Below are 22,189 nucleotides of genomic sequence, written 5' to 3' on the forward strand. Positions count from 1 at the left end.
TTTCTGAGGCGGTATCACTACGGAAGTAGATTACCCAACCTTCCTTCTGAGGAGTGGCTGGTGGGTTTGAACCGCCAGCCTTCTGGTTAGCAGTCAGGTGCCTTAGGCACTATGCTACCAGAGCTCCTGAGTGAATTCTTTAGTCAAAATTACCTAGTCTGTCATTACCAGAAGCTGTAAATTCATAATGCATTTTCTAATGTTAAATTATTACCTTGCATTTTGGGATAAACTCAACTTGGTTTACACAGTGATAAAACTGATTTGGCTAGTATTTTGTTTGGGAAAGATGTATTGGTTGCATGACCAATTTTTCTTTCCCATCCTCTTCCTACCAGATTAGTCACAAGGTTACATGGTCTCACAAAATTGAGTTGAATACTGTTTCATTCTCTTTATTTATGAATAATTTTTGTGAAATTAAGAGTTAATGTATATTGTATATTTAGTAAACCTTGATAATAAAACAATATGGGCCTAGTATTTTATTTTATGAGAAGGTTAACTCGTGCCTGACTTGTTTTCTTCACTGATTTTAGGAATATTGAGGTTTTCTAGGAATATTAAGGTTTTCTTTATTTGTTTTGATAGTTTTGGTTAACTAAAATTTTCTAGTGATTTGTCCATTTCATCCAAGTTTTTAAACATACTGGCACACCTTTACTGTATTATCCCCTTATTATCTTTTATATCTGTCACCTCTGTAGTACTATCTACTTTCTAATCTCTTACATTGTTTGTGTATTCTCTGATTTTCTTACTATTCTTACCAAAGATTTGTCCCACCACTTGTCTGTCATTTTGTCGTACTGTGGTGGCTGGCATTTTGCTCTGAGGCTACAAGCCATGCCACAGGTATTTCAGTTACCAGCAGGGTCATCCATTGTGGACAGGTTTCTGCAGAGCTTCTAGACTAAGAAAGACTGGGAAGAAGGAAGGGGTCATCCACTTCTCAAAGAATTGGCCAGTGAAAAGCTTACAAACAGCAGTGAATCACTGTCTGATGTATTACTGACAAAGTTTATGACTACCCCTAAAACATTGTCTGACGTAGTAATGGAAGATGAACCCCTAAGGTCGGAGGCACTCAAAATATAACTTGGGAAGAGCTGCCTTCTCAAAGTAGAGTCAACCTTAATGACATGTATGGAGTAAAGTTTTTGGTACCTTTGTTTGCTGATAGAGCATGACGGAAAACGGAGAAAAATAGCTGCAAACATCCGTTAATAATCAGAATGTACGGGTATGAATCTAGGAAAACTGGAAGTTGTCAAAAGATAAAATAGAATGCATACAGATCAATATCCTAGGCATTGTGTTATTGTTATTGTTATGTGCTCTTCAGTCGGACCCAACTCATAGCGACCCCTCCTTGGGTTTCCAAGGCAGTATCACTACAGAAGTAGATTGCCCCATCTTCTTTCTGAGGAGTGGCTGGTGGGTTTGAACCTCCAGCCTTTTGGTTAACAGTCAAGTGCCTTAGGCACTATGCTACCAGAGCTCCCATCCTAGGCATTAGTGAACTGAAATGGACTGGTATTAGCCATTTTGAATCAGACCATCATATGATCTATGCAGGGAGTGACAAATTGAAGAGGAACTGTGTCATATTCATCATCACAAAGAATGTTTCCAGATCTGTCCTGGAGTACAGTGCTGTCAGTGATAGGATAATATCCATGCACTACAAGGAAGCACAGTTAATACTACTACTACTATTCAAACTTATGCACCAAAGACTAAAGCCAAAGATGAGGAAATTGAAGATTTTTACCAACTTCTGCAGTCTGAAATTGACCAAACATGCAATCAAGATGTATTGATTATTATTGGTGATTAGAATGTCTTCCCAAGAGGGGACGACAGAGCAGAGCAGCAGCCAGGGATCCAGGTAAGGGACACGACCCAGGCCCTATCTTCACGAACCAGGAAAGTGAGTGAAAGAGAAGCCAGATGGGACGACAGAGCAGAGCAGCAGCCAGGGATGCAGGTAAGGGGAGGGACCCAGGTCCAACCCCCATGAGCCAGGAAAGCAGGAGAAAGAGAAGTCAGGGGGATGACAGAGCAAAGCAGTGCCAGGGATCCAGGTAAGAGGAGGGCAAAGAGGTTTCAAAAAGCTAAGCGAGACAAACTTGTCTGTCAGTTTGTCATACTGTTGTGGTTTGTGTGTTACTGTGAGGCTTGAGGCTGTGCCACTGGTTTTTCAAGTGTTGGCAGGGTTGCACTTGGTTCATAGGTTTAAATGCAGCTTATGGACTGAAACAGCCTAGGAAGAAGGAAGGAGGCCATCCACTTCTCAAAGAATTGGCCAGGGAAAATCTTATGAATAGCAGAGAACTACTGTCTGATACATTACTGTGCAACTTTATGAATAGCCTGGAAACATTATCTGATACAGTGCAGGAGAATGAGCCCCAGAAGTCAGAAAGCTTTCAAAATATGATGAGGAAAGAGCTACATCATCAAAGTAGGACCAACCTTACTGCTATGGATAAAGTAAAAGCTTTCAAGACTTCCATTTGCTTGTGTGGCATGACTCAAATTGAGGAGGAACAGCTGCAAACGTTCATTAATAATAGGAACATGGAATGTATGACGTATGAATGTAGGAAAATTGGAAGTTGTCAGAAATGAAATGGAGTTCATAGAGATTGATATCCTAGGCATCAGTGAGCTGAAATGGACTGGTTTTGGCCATTTTGAATCAGATGACATATGATCTATGCCAGGAATGACAAATAGAAGAGGAATGGCATAGCATTCATCATCACAAACGATGTTTCAAGATCGTCCCTGAAGTACAACACTGTCAGCGATAAGATAATGTCCATACACCTACAAAGAAGACCAGTTAATACGATTATTACTCAAATTTACACACTAACCACCAAAACCAAAGATGAGGAAATTGAAGATTTTTTCAACTTCTGCAGTCTGAAATTGACCGGACATGCAATCAAGATGTGTTAATTATCACTGGTGACTAGAATGCAAAAGTTGGAAACAAGAATCACTGGTAGTTAGAAAATTTAGCGTCAGTGACAGAAATAATGCTGGAGATCACATGACAGAATATTGCGATATCAGCGACCTATTCATTGCAAATATCTGTTTTCAACAACACAAACAGTGGTTATACACATGGATTTCACCAGATGGAGTACACGTGAATCAGATTGACTACATCTGTGGCAGGAGGTGATAGAAAAGCTCAATATCTTCAGCCAAAAAAGGCCAGGAGCTGATTGTGGAACAGACCATCAATTGGTCATATGCAAGTTCAGCTTGAAGTTGAACACAAATTAAAACAAGTCCACAAGAGCCAAAATATGACCTGGAATATATCCCTCCTGAATTTAGAGACCATCTAAAGAATAGATTTGATGCATTGAATGCCAGTGACCCAAAACCAGAAGCACTGTGGGATGACATCAAGAACATCATCCTTCAAGAAAGCAATAGGTCATTAAAAATATGAGAAAGGAAGAAAAGACCAAAATGGATGATCAGAAGAGACTCTGAAACTTGTCCTTGAGCAGAGAATAGCTAAAGCAAATGGAAGAAATTAGAAGATAAAAGAGCTGAACAGAAGATTTCAAAGAGCAGCTCAAGCAGACGAAGCCAATTACTATAATGAAATGTGCAAAGACCTGGAGTTAGAAAATCAAAAGGGAAGAACATTCCTGGCATTTCTCAAGCTGAAAGAACTGAGGAAAAAATTTAAGCCTCAAGTTGCAATATTGAAAGATCTATGGACAAAATATTGAATGATGCAGGAAGCATCAAAAGAAGATAGAAGGAATACACAGAGTCACTGTACCAAAAAGAACTAGTCAATTTTAATCCATTTCACGAGGTGGCATATGATCAAGAACCAATGATATTGAAGGAAGAAGTCGAAGCTGCACTGAAGGAATTGGCAAAGAACAAGGCTCCAGGAACTGACGGAATACCCAAACAGATGTCTCACTGGAGGCATTCACTTGGTTATACCAAGAGATTTGGAAGACAGCTACCTGGCCAACTGACTGGAAGAGATTCATATTTGTGCCCATTCCAAAGAGAGGTGATCCCACAGAATATGGAAATTACTGAACAATAGCATTAATATCGCACACAAGTGAAATCTTACTGAAGAGAATTAAAAAATGGTTGCAACAGTATATTGACAGAGAACTTCCAGAGGTGCAGGCTGGATTCAAAAGAGGATGTGGAACAAGGGATATCATTGCTGATGTCAGATGGATCTTGGCTCAAAATAAAGAATACCAGAAAGATGTTTACTTTTGTTTTATTGACTATGCAAAAGCATTTGATTGTGTGGTTCATAACAAATTGTGGATAACATTGAGAAGAATGGGAATTCCAGAACACTTAATTGTACTCATGTGGAAATTATACATAGACCAGGAGGCTGTCATTTGAACAGAACAAGGGGACACTGCATGGTTTCAAATCAAGAAGTGAGTGCATCAGGGTTGTATCCTTTCCCCATACTTATTCAGTCTATATGCTGAGCAAATAATCCAAGAAGCTGGACTGTATGAAGAAGAATGTGGCATCAGGATGGAGGAAGTCTCATTAACAACCTGCAATACGCTGATGACACAACTTTGCTTGCTGAAAGTGAGGATGATTTGAAGCACTTACTGATGAAGATTGAAGACTACAGTCTGCAGTATGGATTATATCTCAATATAAAGAAAACAAAAATTCTCACAACTGGACCTGTAAGCAGCATCACGATGAATGGAGAAAAGCTTGAAGTTGTCAAAGACTTCACATTACTTGTTTCTACGATTGATGCCAATGGAGGCAGCAGTCAGGACATTAGATGATGTATAGCACTTTGAAAGTTGGCTGCAAAGGAATTATTTCAAGTGCTGAGGAACAAAGGTATCTCCTTGAGGACTAGGTGCACCTGACACAAGCCATGATATTTCGTCACCTCATATGCATGTGAGAGCTGCAAAATGGATAAAGAAGACCAAAGAAGAATTGATCATTTTGAAATGTGGTGCTGGTGAAGAATGCTGAAAGTACCATGGACTGCTAAAAAAACTAACAAATCTGTAGCCGAATGCTCCTTAGAAGCAAGAATGACCAGACTTTGTCTATCCTTCTTGGTCATGTTGTCACAAGGGACCATTCCCTGGAGAAGGATGTCATGCTTGGTAAGGTGGAGGGTCAATGAAGGAGGGGAAGGCCCTCAATGAGATGGATGGACACAGTTGCTGCCATGACGGTTTCAGGTATAGCAGGGATTGCGGAGATGGCACAGACCGGGCAGTGTTTCGTTCTGCTATGCATAGGGTCACTATGAGTTGGAGACAACTTGAAAACACATAACAACAACAACAACAACAGCAGATTGCAAAAGTTGGCAACAAAGAAGAATCACTGGTCATTGGGAAATAATGGCCTTGGTATTAGGAATGACACCAAAGATCACGTGATAGAATTTGTGAGACAACAACTTATTCATTGCAAATACCGTTTTTCAACAAAGTAAACAGTAGCTATATATGTGGACCTCACCAGTTGGAAAACACAGGAATCAGATCAACTACATCTATGGAAAGAGGCAATAAAAAATCTCAATATTTTCAGCCAAAACAAGGCCAGGAGCTGACTGTACAACAGACTATCAATTGCTCATATGCAGGTTCAAGTTAAGGCTAAAGAATATTGGAATAAGTCCACGAGAGCCAAAACATAAACTTCATTATATCCCTTCTGAATTTAGAGACCATCTGAAGAATAGAGTTGATGGATTGAACACCAGTGACCAAAAACCAGATGAATTGTGACATCTAGAACATCATACATGAAGAAAGCAAAAGGTCACTTAAAAGATAGGAAAGGAAGAAAAGACCAAAATGGATGTCAGAAGAGACTTTGAAACCTGCTCCTGAATGTAGTGTAGCTAAAGCAAATGGAAGAAATGACAAGAAAAAAGAGCTGAACAGAAGATGGCAAAGAGCAGCTTGAGAAAACAATATGCCAAGACCTGGAGTTAGGAAACCAAAAGGGAAGAACATGCTTGACATTTCTCAAGCTGAAAGAACTGAAGAAAATATTCAAGCCTTGTGTTGTAGTATTGAAAGATTCTATAGGTAAAATATTGAATGATGCAGGAAGCATCAAAAGATGAGAAAGGGAACTCACTTTGTAGGTTACTGGGGTGGGAGGGAAAGCAAGGAATTACTTTGTGGATAGCTGGGGGCCACACACTGACGTGGGTAAGGGGAAGGATGGTATAGAAAGAGTCTGTGACCATCATGATAACATTAGAAAAGGGGGGAAACCAAATTGTGCACATAAGATGTAAATGACAGAGGCAAATACCAGTATATCCACAATACTGCATAACCATAAACACCAAACACTGGGCTATAGATAAACCCATAAACATCTGAGAAGATCACATGGGGGTCAGTGAACAGGATTATACTTTAGACCATGGATAGATTCAGCTGAGGCTAATCTTGCACGGATACCTGTGGTACAAAATACCTGCAATCCTTACAGAAACAATAGAAAACAGACATAGAGTAATCTGTCACAGACAGCCAGACACTGTGGGAGACAGATCCAGTGGATCTACCAACTCAGGACCATATTACTGGGGGACACTAGACTCAGTTGGCACAACAAAATACATAAAAGTCTTATTCCTCAGCTTACATTGGTGAGTAGTGACTGGAGTCTTAAAAGCTTTCAATCAGCGATCTAAAATGCAGTTAATGATCTCCTATCATTGGAAACAAAGAAGAGTGTAAAAAACCAAGGGCATTTGGAAGCAATCAGCCCTAGGACAGGATGAACTTTGAGACCAGAAGAACTAGATGGTGCCTGGTTACCAATGCCAACCTCTCAGGAAAGGATTAAAACTAGAGATCCTGGATAGAGTGGGAGAAAAAACGTGGAATAAAATCCAAAAACACAATAATGACCAGAATTACTGGTCAGAAGGAGTCTGGTGAAACCCCCAATGCTATGGCCCTGGGATACATTTGGGGCCTGGAATAAAACTCACTCCCAGGGACTGGTGCTCAGCCCAGTAGTAAACGACATATACACACAGACCACTCAACCCAGGGTGAAGCATGCACCTACTCTGTGGAGATGCATTCTTTGGAGCAATCAACCATGGGACACCAGAGGAGCAACATTTGCATGGAGGAAATGCAGGAGACACAGGACTGCATAACTATGAGAGGCACAGTAGTGCGGGGGGCGGGGGTTACTTGGCAGGGAGGGGAGGAGACTGGATTAGGTTGGGGATGGTAAATGTGAGACTAAATGTACATGAAATGTTGAATGTAAAATGAACTCTGCTCTGTAAACTTGCACCTAAAGCACAATTTTAAAAAAAAATGAAGGAATACACAGAGTCACTGTATGCAAAAGAATTGGTTGATGTTCAACTATTTCAGGAGGTAGCATGTAAACAAGAACCAGTGGTATTGAAGAAAGAATTCCAAACTACACTGAAGGAATTGGTGAAAAACAAGGCTACAGGGATTGACAGAATGCACATTGAGATGTTTCAACAAATAGATGCCATGCTGGAGGCAATTACTCATCTATGCCAAGAAATTTGAAAGACAGCTACCTAGCCAGCTGACTGGAAGAGATCCATATTTGTACCCTTCCAAAGAAAGATGATCAACAGAATGTGGAAATTATCATTAATATCACATGCAAATAAATTTTAATTGAAAAACATTTGCAGCAGTATATTAACAGGGTACTTCCAGAAATGCAAGCTGGATTCACAAGAGGATGTGCAAGAAGGGATATTATTGCTGATGTTGGATGGATCTTGGAGGAAAGCAAAGAACAGAAGAAAGTTGTCTACCTGTGTTTATTGACTATGCAAAAACATTCAACTGCTTGGGTCATAACAAAGTATGGATAACATTGAGAAGAATGGGAATTCCAAAACACTAAATTGTGCTCGTTAGGAACCTGAACATAGACCAGGAAGCTGTCATTCTAACAGAACAAGGCAATACTCCATGGTTTAAACTCAAGTAGCGTGTACATCAGGGTTGTATCCTTTCACCATAGCTGAGCTATTTGAAGAAGATCATGGTGTCAGGATTGGAGGAAGACTCATTAACAACCCGTCATATGCAGATGACACAACCTTGCTTGCTGAAAGTGAAGATGACTTGAAGCACTTAGTGATGAAGATTTAAGACTAGTCTTCAATATGGATTATACCTCAACATAACATGAAATTCCTCACAACTAGACCAATAAGCAGCATCACAATAAACGGAGAGAAGATGAAAGTTGTCAAAGATATTATATTACTTGGTTCCACAATGAACACCAGTGGGAGCAGCACTCAAGAAATCAGACAACATGCTGCACTGGGCAAATCTGCTGCAAAAGACCTCTTTAAAATGCTGAAGAGCAAAGATGTCTCTTTGAAGACTAAGGTGTAACTATACCAAGCCATGGTATTTTCAGTAGCCTCAAATTCATGTGAAAGCTGGACAATGAATAAAGAAGACTGAAGAAGAGGTGATACTTTTGAGTTGTGATGTTGGTGAATACTGAAGATACTATGACCGCCAGAATGAACAAATCTGACCTGGAAGAAGTACAGCCAGAATGTTCGTGGAAACGAGAATGGCCAGACTTCGTTTCACTTACTTTTGTCTTGTTCTCAAAAGGGACCAATCTCTGCAGAAGGATGTCTTGCTTGGTAAAGTAAAGGGGCACCTCAACGGGATGTAGTGACACAGTGGCTGCAATGGTGGGCTCAGGTATGGCAGGGATTGTGAGGCTGGTACATGACTAGGCACGTTTCGTTCTGTTGTGCAGAGGGTCACTATGAGTTAGAGCCGACTCTACAGCAGCTAACAACATCAATATTTATTATTTTCTTTATTTTACTGTATTTTAAGCTTGTTTCTTTTCTTAATTTTTAAGTTGTACACTTAATGTATTAGTTCTCAGCCTTTTTTCTTTACAAAGGCAGTTACAAATTTCCCCACTATCAGAAAGTAGAGCATTCCTATGAAAACTTTCGTAAGCCAGAATGGTGTAAAACGAAGAAGCAAAAACCATTAATTTATATCGGAAATTTTTTTAACATTTCCAGACTCAAAACATAACCCTACCAAGTAATAAAAAACAACACATAAAACGTAACGTAACATTAGCACATAATGCTCACAGGCACAGTTCAAAACGATGGTGGCTTGATAATGAGATGCAGGGTTTAGTTCCCAGGGAAGGAGTTTGGGAACACCACTCTTCCTCATTGCTCAGGGTGTACACTACCTCTTTAAGAGCTCTCTGCAAAACAAATGCTCACCTCTAATTTCATTTTTTGCATTTTTTTGTAAAAGTGAAGATCCTCTTCATTTCTTTCGCTTAGCAGAAACAGCAAACTTTCAAAAAGTAGAGGATACCTGTATATGTTTATCTCTACATGCTACCTTATTCTACAAATTTTGGTATGTAATATTTTTATATTTCATTCTAAATTCGTCTAATTTCCATTTTGATTTCTTCAATGAGTCATAAGATACACACACATACACACAAAGCAAAGAAGCTCTGTAAAAGGAAGAGAGACTGGAAAATGGTGGAAATGTGATTTTGGATATAGTTCTAAATTATGTAACTTTTAGTGGGTTGAATAATCATAATCTGAATTAAATTGGGAAATAATGGAGAAGCTTTCTGATAGAATACAGAGTTGATGGTATGACTGCAAACTAAGAATATAAAGAGCAGTTTCCAGATTAGGAATGAAAGTAGAGAGTGAGATTTAGACAATTCTGTTCAATAAAGAAAGCCAAGGGTTGGAATCATGTAGAACTCCTGTGTAATGGTGGTGCTGGAATAAAAGAGAAAAAGCCTGGTACACCTTGTAACTGAGTTGCCCTGCTTTTACTGAGTGAATTTTTAATCCATATAAGGAAACTTGTGATGAAATTCATTCCTCCTCATTGAAGAAATGAGAATCTAATGAAACATGGTGTTAAAATCCCAAACTATGATGATTTTTTAAATTCTTTATTTTAACTTTAGTGAAAATATGCACAGCAGAACATACTGAAAATGCATTGCTTTTAATTGCTGAATTATACTAAATATACTCATCTGTCACTTTGTTGTACTCTGGTGGCTTGTGTGTTGTTGTGAATCTGGAGGCTATACAACCAATATTTCAAATACCAGCAGGGTTACATATGGTGGACAGGTTTCGGCAGAGCTTCCAGACTAAGACAGAGTCAAAAGAAGGAAAGGGCCATCCACTTCTCAAAGAATTGGCCAGTGAAAACCTTACAAATACTCATGAAACACTGTCTGATATATTATTAGAAAATTTTATAAATAGCCTTGAAACATTGTCCAATATATTGCTTGAAGATGAGCCCCTCAGGACAGAAGACACTCAAGATATGACTGGAGAAGAGCTGCTTCCTTGGAGTAGAGCCAACCTTAATGATGTGGATGGAGTAAAGTTTTCGGGACCTCCATTTGCTGATGTGGCAATACCTAGAATGAGAAGAAACAGCTGCAAACATCCATTAATAATCAGAACATGGAATGTACAAAGTGTGAATCCAGGAAAATTGGAAGTTGTCAAAAATGAAATGGAGCACATAAAGATCGATATCCGCCATTAGTGAGCTAAAATGGATTGATTTTGGCCATTTTGAATCAGACAACCGTATGATCTACTATGCCAGAAATGACAAATTAAAGAGGAATGGTGTGGCATTCATAGTCACAAAGAGTGTTTCAAGATCTATCCTAAAGTACAATGCTGTCAGTGGTAGGATAATATCCAGACACCTGCAAGGAAGACCAGTTAATACTGCTATTACTCCAATTTATGCCCCAACCAGCAAAGTCAAAGACAAGGAAATTGAAGATTTTTACCAACTTCTGCAGTCTGAAATTGACCAAACATGCAATCAAGATGTGCTGGTTATCACTGGTGATTGGAATACAAAAGCTGGAAACAAAGAAGAATAGCTGGTAGTTGGAAAATACCATCTTGGTGATAGAAATAAAGCTGGAGATCACATGATAGAATTTTGCAAGACCAATGACTTATTCATTGCAAATACCTTTTTCCACAACATAAATTGTGGCTATGCACATGGACTCTGCCAGATGGAGGACACAGGAATCAGATTGACTACATCTGTGGAAAGAGGTGATGGAGAAGCTCAGTATGTTTATATGCATGTTCAAGTTGAAGTTGAAGACAATTAAAACAAGTCCATGAGAGCCAAAATATGACCTTGAATATATCCCTCCTGGATTTAGACACCATTTAAAGAATAGATTAGATGCATTGAACACCAGTGACCAAAAACCAGATGAGTTGTTGGATGACATCAAGTATATCATCTGTGATTAAAGCAAAAGGTCATTAAAAAGACAGGAAAGGAAGAAAAGACCAAAATGGATGTCAGAAGAGACTCTGAAACTTGCCCTTGAACAGAGAGTAGCTAAAGCAAATGGAAGAAATGACAAGGTAATGGAGCTACACGGAAGATTTCAAAGAGCAGATAGAGAAGAAAAAGTCAATTATTATAATGAAGTATGTAAAGACCTGGAGTTAGAAAACCAGAAGGGAAGAATACATTTACCATTTCTCAAGCTGAGAGAACTGAGGAAAAAATTTAAGTCTTGAGTTGCAATATTGAAAGATTCTATGGACAAAATATTGAATGATGCAGGAAACATCAAAAGAAGATGGAAGGAATACACAAAGTCACTGTACCAAAAAGAATTGATTGATGTTCATCCTTTTCAGGAGATGACATATGATCAAGAACCAATGGTACTGAAGGAAGAAGGCCAAGCTGCACTTAAGAAATTAGCAAAGAACAAGACTCCAGGAATTGATGGAATACCCATTGAGATGTTTCAACAAGTGGATGCTGTGCTGAAGGCATTCACTCATCTACACCAAGAGATTTGGAAGACAGCTACCTGGCCAATTGACTCGAAAAGATCCATATTTGTACCCATTCCAAAGAAAGGTGATTCTACATAATGTGGAAATTATCAAACAATATCATTAATATCACATGCAAGTAAAATCTCACTGAAGATAATTCAAAAGCGGTTGCAGCAGTATATTGACAGAGAACTTCCAGAAATGCAAGCTGGATTCAGAAGAGGATGTGGCATGAGAGTTATCATTGCTGATGTCAGATGGATCTTGTCTGAAAGCAAAGAATACCAAAAAGATGTTTACTCATGTTTTATTGATTATGCAAAAACATTTGATTGTGTGGATCAAACCAAATTATGAATAACATTGAGAAGAGTGGGAATTCCAGAACACTTAACTGTGGTCATGAGGAACCTGTATGTAGACCAGGAATCTGTTCAAACAGAACAAGGAGATGCTGCATGGTTTAAAAGCAGGAAGGGAGTGTGTCAGGCTTGTATCCTTTCACCATACTTACATAGGGCCACTATGGATTGGAGCTGACTTGACAGCACCTAACAGCACCAACAACTAAATATAAAGGAACTTTTAGTATGAAGTTCTGAGCAGTATGTACACTTTGATTGGCATTAGATTTGTCCTCTTATTACAAAAAACAACAGATATGGATTGTATCTATGATCACATCTAATACATGTTTTTAAGTAATTGTTTGAATCTTCCTTTTGTTTTGAAAAGGAGCCCTGGCAGCTCAGTGGTAAGCACTTGACTGCTAACCTAAAGGCTGATGATTAGAACCTACCAGCTGCTTCACAGGAGAAAGATGTGATAGTCTGCTTCTATAAAGATTTACATCCTTAGAAACCCTATGAAGCAGTTCTCCCCTATCCTATAGGGTTGCTATGAGTCTGAATTGACTCTATGGCAATTGGCTTTTGGTTTTTGTTCTGAAGGTGAGCAGGTTTGGGAGCAAGTATAGTGCTGAGGCATTTGACTGCTAACCAGAAGGCTGGTGGTTCAAACCCACCAGCCACTCCTCAGAAGGAAGATTGGGCAAACTACTTCCATAGTGATTCCACCTTGGAAACCCAAGGAGGGGTTTTTGTGAGTTGGATCTGACTCAGTGGCAGTGAGTAAATTAAAAAAAAAAAAAAAAGTAATATGTCATTAAAAGAAAATTGACACAAAGATGATTTTTACAAAAATAGTGGAGTTCATTAATTCCAAAGAGTGCTAACATTTAAAATTGATTTATAATTGAGAAAGGTAATTTTTAAAAGACTGTGCTTATTAAAGACTATTATTATTTAAATGTTATAACTGGAATTTATTCAAATATACTTGGAAATAAAATATAAGGGTTTGTCTTATGTTTGTGGGAGGTGTTATACATCTTATTATAAGGAAAACAAATACATATTTGATTAAAAACTTCAACAATTTTCTAAGATTCGTGTTTTTTACTCTTCCTCAAAAATGTCTTAGAATAATATTACTTTCAAAAAGTCATATGATGATTAACAGAAAATATGCCATTTGATTCATAAATAGTTAAGTGCTATCCAATATCAAGATTTCTATTTGTTATCTTTTCTCTCAATAAGACATTCTATGAATGTAACTGTTAAGTTTTGCTGTTTTTGTATGAAAACATTCAAAATATATCCTCATTAGAAAATATTTTCTTCCTTTTCCCTCTTTTTAAAAAGATGCATTGCCATTTGCTCTCTCGGGGTCTGGATTTGTGAAGAACTTGCACAGTGTACAAGCCATCCGCAGGTGAAAGAGGCCATCAATGTGATAGGCGTAACTCTGAAGGTATTACCAGCTTGTGATGCTTATTTGATATTAAGCTATAACCCAGATATTGAAACCAGTTTTAGTTTGAATGAATCCCATCTTTGTTTTCCCCTACATTAGAGAGAGGTTGTGAGTCAAAGTTCTTTTTCTTTTCTTTTCTTCTTTTTTTAATATATATTTTTTAAATTGTGATTTGGGTGAACATTTACAGAGGAAATTCATTTACCATTCAATAGTTCATACATGTTTTGTTTCATGACACTGGAAGCAATCCCCATAATGTAACAGCTCTGTTCCCACTTCTTTCCTGTGGTTACGTTTTCCCTATGCCCTTCTTTCCTATGCATTCCTGCCCTGTGAGCTATCACTCTGTGCAAATGCTGCCCTTCTTATGTCCCAAGGTTGATTGTTCTGAGTAGTACACTCTAGGGGTGTAATTGTTCACCTTAATGGCCTATCTTATTATTTGGTCAGAAGAAGCCATGGGAGTGAGTTCTGTTCCAGGCCTGAAGGTTGACTAGGGGCTGTTATCACTGGGGTTTCTCCATTCTCTATTGGACCAGTATGGCTGGTCTGTTTTATAATTTTGAGTTTTGTTCCACGTTATTCTTCCACTCTAGCCAGGATCTCCTATTTTTGATCCCTTTCCAAGGGGATGATAGTGGTAGCCATGCACCATCTAGTTCTTCTAGTCTCAAGGTCAGGTAGACTGAGGTTCCCATAGTCCACTAGTCCCTTGGACTAATTGTGTCCATGCATCTTTGAGTTTCTTCACACTGCTTTGGTATGAGGAGAGACCAATTGTTGCATCTTAGATGGCCCCTTGTAAGGTTTTAAGATCCCAGTAACTACTAACCAAAGTAGCATGTAGGACAGTATTTTTGTGGAGTATGTTTTGCCATCTGAGCTTGATGTCCCCACAACTATGGTCCTGAGCCTGTGGGCCCAGTGACTCACTCCCTCAACGTGTTTGGCTATGGCTAAGAAATCATCCTAACTTGACCCCCTGTTAGCTTTGTTATATATACGTACATTCTTTTAGCACATACAAACACGTATGTAGAAATATCATTGGCTAAACTTACATATGTTCATGGGTATATTCCCTTTGCCTACCCATACCTGATTAGCCTATCTATGTGTCCACCCATAAGTTAATGTTTGCTATTACTGCTAATGCAGTATTGTATATGTAAAAGTGTTTATCTTTGTTGTCTTATGTCTTCCTTTGCCTTAGTGTTATTGCATTGGTCACTCGCTTTTAGTATACTGCCGTTCCCTTTACCTAAATCAATACTTGTCTCTTACCTATCTAGCAGTTTTCCCTCCACTCTTCTCCCATTGTTGGTAACCAACAAAGTTTCCTTCCATGTGTAAACCTTTCCTGGACTTTTTACAGTAGTGGACTTATACAATATTTGCCCTTTTGTGACTGACTTATTTCACTCAGTATAATGTCCTTCATGTTCATTTACACCATGATCTATTTTGCAGATTCTTCATTATTCTCTGTTTTTGCCTAGTATTCAGTTGTGTGTATGTACCATAGTTTAGCTATCCATTCATCCATTGATGGGCACTTAGGTTGTTGTTTCCAACATTTTGAGGGTATGGCACAGTGGTTCTATCATCAAAGTTCTTCTTCTGAAAGCCATGTTGAATGTGCTGTGACATTCCAGGAGAGGCCATATAATGCTGCTTCCCCATTAAGAGCCTGGGCATTTCTGGACCAAGCCTTCAAAAGGGCATTTGTTACCTGTTAGGTGGAGTGACAGACAAGTGGGCTTTCATTTCCTAGCCTCTGTAGCAAAACCGGAGGTGAGCCTCAACTGCTCCCTGTTGTAAGTCCTTAGTGTTCACAACCTGGGGACTATACTTTGGTCACTTTTAGAACATCTTTCTTCCTTTGTTATTGAGAAGATCTGCCATTTACTGGGGACTTACATTGGGCCATATTAATTGTGAACTTTTTAAATATTTTTGGCAGACTTCACCATAGCTCTGTATGGCAGGTGTTACAATTCTTATTTCACGCCCAGGGAAATGGGGCCAGAAAAATCAAGTCACTTGCCCACAACCACTCACTGAAGGCAAATCTGTGTATCATTATAACTACACCTGAGCCTTTCATGGGCTGGAAGTCTGCTTCCAAAACCAGAGCTTAGAGTCTGCCATCCCTTTCCTGACTCCTGCTTAGAGATACTAGTGATTATCTGCACTGCAGTTATTTCTACCTCGAGAACTAGCAAGGACCTTGTCTCTGCCAGGCACTGTGCTCATACTTTTGTCAAAGTTTGCAGTTGTGAGATAAGTGTTCTCATTGTACCAATGGAGGTTCAGGAGGGTGACAGAACATGTTCAAGGCTCCAGAGCAAAAACCTGCCTAATCTGAAGTTCAACCCTGATTGATCCAGCTGATACCAGCATCCAACCTCTAGCCCACTCTTCTCAGCTGCTTGTCACATGCTACTGTAATAGTGACAGTAAATATAGCTGATGCCTGTGACCAGCATCACAGGCCAGTGACAGTCCCTGTGCCACACTTGGTACACAAGGCTTCCTGTGTTTTCTGTTTCAGCTCGTAGCATAACCAGCCAGTGGTGTCCCAGGCCCTGGCTTGGAATCCAGCCCTTTATGGTCTGGCCACTGCATCCTGCTTTCACAACAGCCTGTTTCACCCACCCTTCCTTATGGCCAAACCCAATGCCTCTTGAACCAGTTGTGTCCTACTACCTCCCTACCACCTACCTTCCTCAGTCTTAATTCTACCCAGAAGACTTCCCCTCATCTCCCCATATCCATCTTCCGTAACACCTGGGGTGATGTTGGAGGGAGCTGGAGAAATATTTACTGCTGATCTCTGTGAAAATTACTAAACCAAGATATCATTTGAGCTATCTGGCATGAGCACATTGCTGACACTTGACTTTTGTCATCATGTTTAGTTCTTAGAACTACTACACTGATGAGAAAAATGAGCTGTGGAAACCTAAGTGTCAAACTCTGGACACTCTGGCCCCAAGTTTGGGGCTTTGCACAACTGAGGTGTGCAAGACACCCATGACTCCCAGGGGCTTCCTATTTATTGACTCCACATATCCAGGCATTGATCTCTTTGTAAATGTGCCCATCAGAAACACACACAAGGAGGACTTGGTGTTGCCTTGCATGTGAGAGGGGAAAGGTAAGTCATGGGCAACTATAGTTTTCCCCAAGAGGTATTAATGAAAAACAGCCTCTGTCCACACTGCCATCTAGAGAATTTCACTCAGCTAGGTGTTTGGTTTTGTTTTTATTAGTTTGTTTTTGGTGAGGTAGCATATAAGTGGCAGGTGTTTATGGTAGAAAGGTGCTAAGCAAGAACCATGCTTATAAACTTTTGACGTCCCATCATGGAGGCCCTTGGCCATGCACAATATAGGGCAGGCATAGACTAAGGCTCAGGTGAGGTGCATAGGACCCTCCATCATGACACTACCGCCAGCTGGGAATCCAGAGCCACAGCTCCTCCTATGCTACCTGCTGCTCCTTCTCTTACCTTATCTTAGGAGGCATTTTGATTCTCATTTCTCTGCTTACCCCATTATTGTTACTTTCAGTAAATCCTGATAATGTTACCTCCCAAACACTCTTTGCTGTTTCCCACCTGCTTCCCCAGGTCCCCATCACCACAACTCACTCTGTCCATTTCACAGCCATCTGCCAATATCAGCTGAAGTAGTCTGGCCAGTGAAGATCTGCCTCAATATCGCCCACAAAGGAATCCCTTGCAGACAGATCTGATTGACTCCTGCTTAACCCTCACCCACAGACTAGTGTGTGGCAAGGTGTTTGGGAATATCCATGAACTGGCCCCTGTTCACCCCATGAGATTGTCAGTTCACTGAGGTTAGGGACCATATCTGCCCTGTTCATCTTTGTGACCCATGCTTTTAATTCAGTGATGGAATGTTGCCAGTGCTCCAAGAATATGTGTTGGATGAGTGAGTCAGTGAGTGAGATTGTGTATCTGTGCATGATTTCATACCACAGTCCCCACCTCACCTTCACTTGGCAATGATCCCAGTCCCCTCACAGCTCTCCATGTCAACATTTTGTGCCTTGGTGCTTCTGCACAAGCTGCCCACCACCTGAAATGAAGCTTCTGACTTGGTTCTTCCAGGCTCAACTCAGTTGTGCCTTTCCTTCCTCCACAATGCCTTCTCAAACTCTCCACCTGTCTGCCCCCCTCTCTCACTCCAGCCTTCTTGCTCTTTCCAGGCTGAGTGCCTCACTTATCTCTGCCCATAGTCCTGTGTTATCTTCCATAACTCTCATCATTTTCCTCTGACATGTTCTAGCTTTTTGAATGAAGAGTCATGCCAGCTTTGTCCTTCTGCCCCATGACTTTGTCAGTGTCATGCAGCAGAAATACTTAGAGTGATCACTCATATTCTTCCACTCCCTACAGGTTGCACCTTCTCCTTAAATATACCATGCATTTTCTTCAAGGAACTGTGCTAGGCATCAGGGATGCAATAGTAAACAAAATGTATGGGAAAATAAGGACACAACAGAACAAGCAGAATCAAGATCAACTCCCATAGCCCTTAATATAAAAATATAACAGGGAACAGGATGAAGTTTAAGAGTTGCTATTGGGGGAAACATCTTTTGGATAGGCACAGTGCCCTTGTGGAAGATATGGTCTGAAAAATGCAATGATGCCAACCACATTCAACCTAAGGAATGAGTGCCCTCCAGGCAAAGCTGGGAGGAAGTCCAAAGGCTCTTGGGTAGAAATAAGCCAGTGGGTTTGAGGGATGAAGAGAGACCAGTGAGGATCAGGTCATTTGGGGTATGAATGGCTGGAGTGAAATTGTGGAAGAGTCCCTTGCATGCAGATATTCTCACCATGGGTTTACATAGTGCCTTTTAGGGAGGGGCAGGCAGTAATTGATTATTCTGTAGAATTAAAGTTAATTGCCTTTTCCTTAAGGAGGAGCTCTGATAGTATAGTGCCTAAGGCATCTGACTGCTAAATAGAAGGCTGGCAGTTCAAACCCACCAGCCACTCCTCGGAAGGAAGGTTAGGCAATCTACTTCCGTAGTGATACTGCCTCAGAAAGCCAAGGAGGGGTTGCTATGAGTCAAGGTGACTCAAGGGTACATAACAACAACAACAACCTTTCCCTTACCTTCCTCCTCATTCTACGTATGTGTCACTGTAGTGCTAAACACGACCTTTCTGTGGTGTTTGCGTGTTGTAAATGTCAGTGGGTGTCTGTATCACATGACATACAGCTTCTGGAATTGAAATAACTAAGGTGTATATCCAGAGGTTTCCCCAGTTACAAGGATATGGGGACAATGACAAACTTTTTTGGTCCAGATAATGTGGTGTGAGTAGCAGGTGACTTAGGTTCTGGCTAGGGCCGGAAACACCAGGTGCACTCATCCCTTTTATGCATCCTAGCTTGGAAAAGTAAGACAGCTAAGGGTCTTCACAGGTATTGACCCTTTGGCATGCCATTTCAAAAGAATGGAAACATCTAAAGACAATCCCTGTTTATCAATATGTAAAATGACAATAATATGTACCTTCCTACCTTATCAAAACAAAAACACCAAAACTCACTGCCGTCAAGTCGATTCGACTCATAGTGACCCCTCCTTGGGTTTCCAAGGTGATATTACTACGGAAGTAGATTGCCCAACTTTCCTTCTGAGGAGTGGCTAGTGGGTTTGAACCACCAGCCTTCTGGTTAGCAGTCAAGTGCCTTAGGCACTACACTACCAGAGCTCCCTCCTACCTTACAGAGCTGTTAATAAAGATTTATCAATGAGAGACTGAGTAAAATTTTTGTAAAGTTTCAGCATACAGTAGATACCCAACACTGTATTACATTTTAATTTCCTCTAATTTGTCAAAGAATATGATTTATGTGATCTGAATAAGGCATTTGAAATTATGGTTTTAATTTTCAAGTTATTAACGGATGGCTACTTATTTCTGTAGAATGTTGTAAGAGTTAATATAGCAAGGCTGGACAAAAAGCAATTGGAGAATGGTGGTGTGATCATGTGTAAGCTCTCTGGTAATAGGGCATGTTTTTCATCAATTTAATGCAAAACAAATATGGAACCCTATATGTGTCTGGGAGGAAATCTGTTAAGAACTATTCTTCCTTAGAAATAATGTACATATGTAGTTACACTGTTTTGTTTTGGGTTTTGTTTCCTTTTATAGTTCCCTAACAAAACTGTGGCTCAAGTAGCTTGTGATGTTCTTCAGTTGCTGGTTTCCTACTGGAAAAAGCTTCAGATGTTTGAAAACTCTATGCCTCGGAAAGTTGCAGAAGTAGGTCTTTTTTATGTAATGCTAAAGTATAAGCATTTCCCTTTTATTGTTTTTGATATTTAATTAATTATAGATACTCAAATGATTGTTAGAGAACCTACTATGAAATTGCCGTATGAATCATTTGTTTTTAGATTAAATTAACAGGTTCTTCTCAGTTGGGATTTCAGCCACTACAGAAAGAAGCCCCCAGTGTTCCAGGACAACTCATAGCACCTGGGGTATTTGAAAGGCAGATGCAATCACAATAAAGAGACTTTTTGTAGATTGGGCTTCATTCATTGAGAGAAATTTGGTTGATTCCACCAAGGAGTAGGCAGCTGGTTATGATGCCTTCCTTGGGGAGCATGGGCTATCTAAAACAAGAGTCTCTCCCCAACTAAAGCCCTGGAGCACATTTTCTGCCATAAGCTTGATTACCCACTTGTAAAGGGATTACTCCTACAATAACTTCAGTGAGGATAGTTGGTGGAGGAGAGGGATAGAAGGAATAGGATAAATGATCTCAACAGTAAGACTCTGGAGGCTGGTTATATTTGGGAATACTTTGCCCTCACCTGACCACCCATTTCCTATATGTACCAAGTGGTAAAACACATCATCCCTGGAAGCTTTTATAGCTGTGCTTTTTAAAACATGCCCTAATGTTTACACATCCACTGGTAACTCTTTGAGGAAATTTGATTTGTCTTCATGTGGTTTTTCAGGGAGAGAGAAGAAGCAATATTGATTTATTTTCTCTCAGCCCTAGACAAATTTCACTGGTGAGATCACATTTTTCTCTCAGGGACACTTGACCTTGAAGGACTTAGAGTAGAATGGATCCTTGGGCATAGGAATAGACGATATTACAAAATATAAAGTTGGGTTTTAGGGCAACCAGAAAATTTCTCACCTAAACAGGAATACTTTTGAGAATGAAAGGAGTGCTTATTCCACCAAGACAGCAGGTGGAGACATGGGGTAACTTATAAGAAAATTAAATGTGAGCATTTTCACTATGAAAAGTGGGAGCACTGAGGGTAGAAATTAGGTGAATGCAGAGAGAAATATTACTTCCTCATACTAGAGCCCCCACCAATAGGGTGAACTGGAAATCAGACATGGCCACTAGTTCTCTTGATTTCTAGATCACACATATTCCTACAATGCTCTTTGCTTCGATCTTTTCATGAGTTGGCACCAAAGAGGATTTAGTTGAAAGGGACTCTCTTCACCTGTGACTTCTAAAATTATTACTATGAACTGTTTCATTGGGAATTTATTTTTCATGCAGATCCTTGTGGCCACAATTGCTTTTCTTTTACCAAGTACAGAATATTCCTCAGTGGAAACAGATAAGAAGGTAGGTGACACATTAGCTAAGTTTTCCCTATTGTTTGTTTTTTAAAAATGAAAGATACATAGTATGACTTACAGTAAAGTTGAAAAGGCTGCATTGTAAGGTACGGTGTCTTTCTTCTAGTTTATTGTTTCTCTGCTCCTCTGCCTCTTGGACTGGTGCATGGCATTGCCAATGTCAGCCCTTCTTCACCCAGTGTCAACAGCCCTCCTGGATGAACAGAATGCGACCAGAGCCCCCTTGTTGGATTACGTCTACAGGGTAAGTGCTCACCTAACCTCAAGGGCAGTGAGTGTACACACAGGTTTTATAGAGACTTATCAATATATATTTTACACATTTATTGAAATGTTCTTTTGAAGAGAATTTATGGTAGGTTATATATATGAGTGATACTGCCTCAGAAACCCAAGGAGGGGTCGCTATGAGTCGGGTCCGACTCGACGGCACACAACAACAACAACAACGAGTAAAAACAGAAAATATAATTGTAGAGAAGCAGTGGTTACCAAATTAAAGACATATGCATTTTTACCTAACTGTAAAGTCAGTTACTAGTTTGGATCCCCCAATTTTTGTAAAGCATGGTGTATGTCTACTTAATTTGAGAAAGAACTATTTATATTACAAAAACATTGATTGCATTAGCTTAGAATTAAGGAAGTATATTACCAGCCACTCCTCGGAAGGAAGGTTGGGCAATCCTACTTCTGTAGTGATACTGCCTCGGAAACCCAAGGAGGGGTCGCTATGAGTCGGG

General features: G+C 39.9%; 1 protein-coding gene across 1 annotated transcript in view; it reads left to right on the top strand.

Moving 5' to 3' along the window:
• The window catches only part of RALGAPA2 (Ral GTPase activating protein catalytic subunit alpha 2), a 479,248-nt gene that overhangs the window by 220,681 nt on the left and 236,378 nt on the right, over window positions 1-22,189 (top strand). The window contains 4 exon segments of the mRNA XM_042781969.1: window positions 13,657-13,765; window positions 19,977-20,087; window positions 21,364-21,432; window positions 21,553-21,690. Coding sequence (XP_042637903.1) covers window positions 13,657-13,765; window positions 19,977-20,087; window positions 21,364-21,432; window positions 21,553-21,690 — 427 coding nt within the window.

This window comes from Orycteropus afer, unplaced genomic scaffold (assembly GCF_000298275.1).
Source record: "Orycteropus afer afer isolate SDZICR_OR568_19922 unplaced genomic scaffold, OryAfe1.0 scaffold00208, whole genome shotgun sequence".
NCBI classification, from domain to species: domain Eukaryota; kingdom Metazoa; phylum Chordata; class Mammalia; order Tubulidentata; family Orycteropodidae; genus Orycteropus; species Orycteropus afer.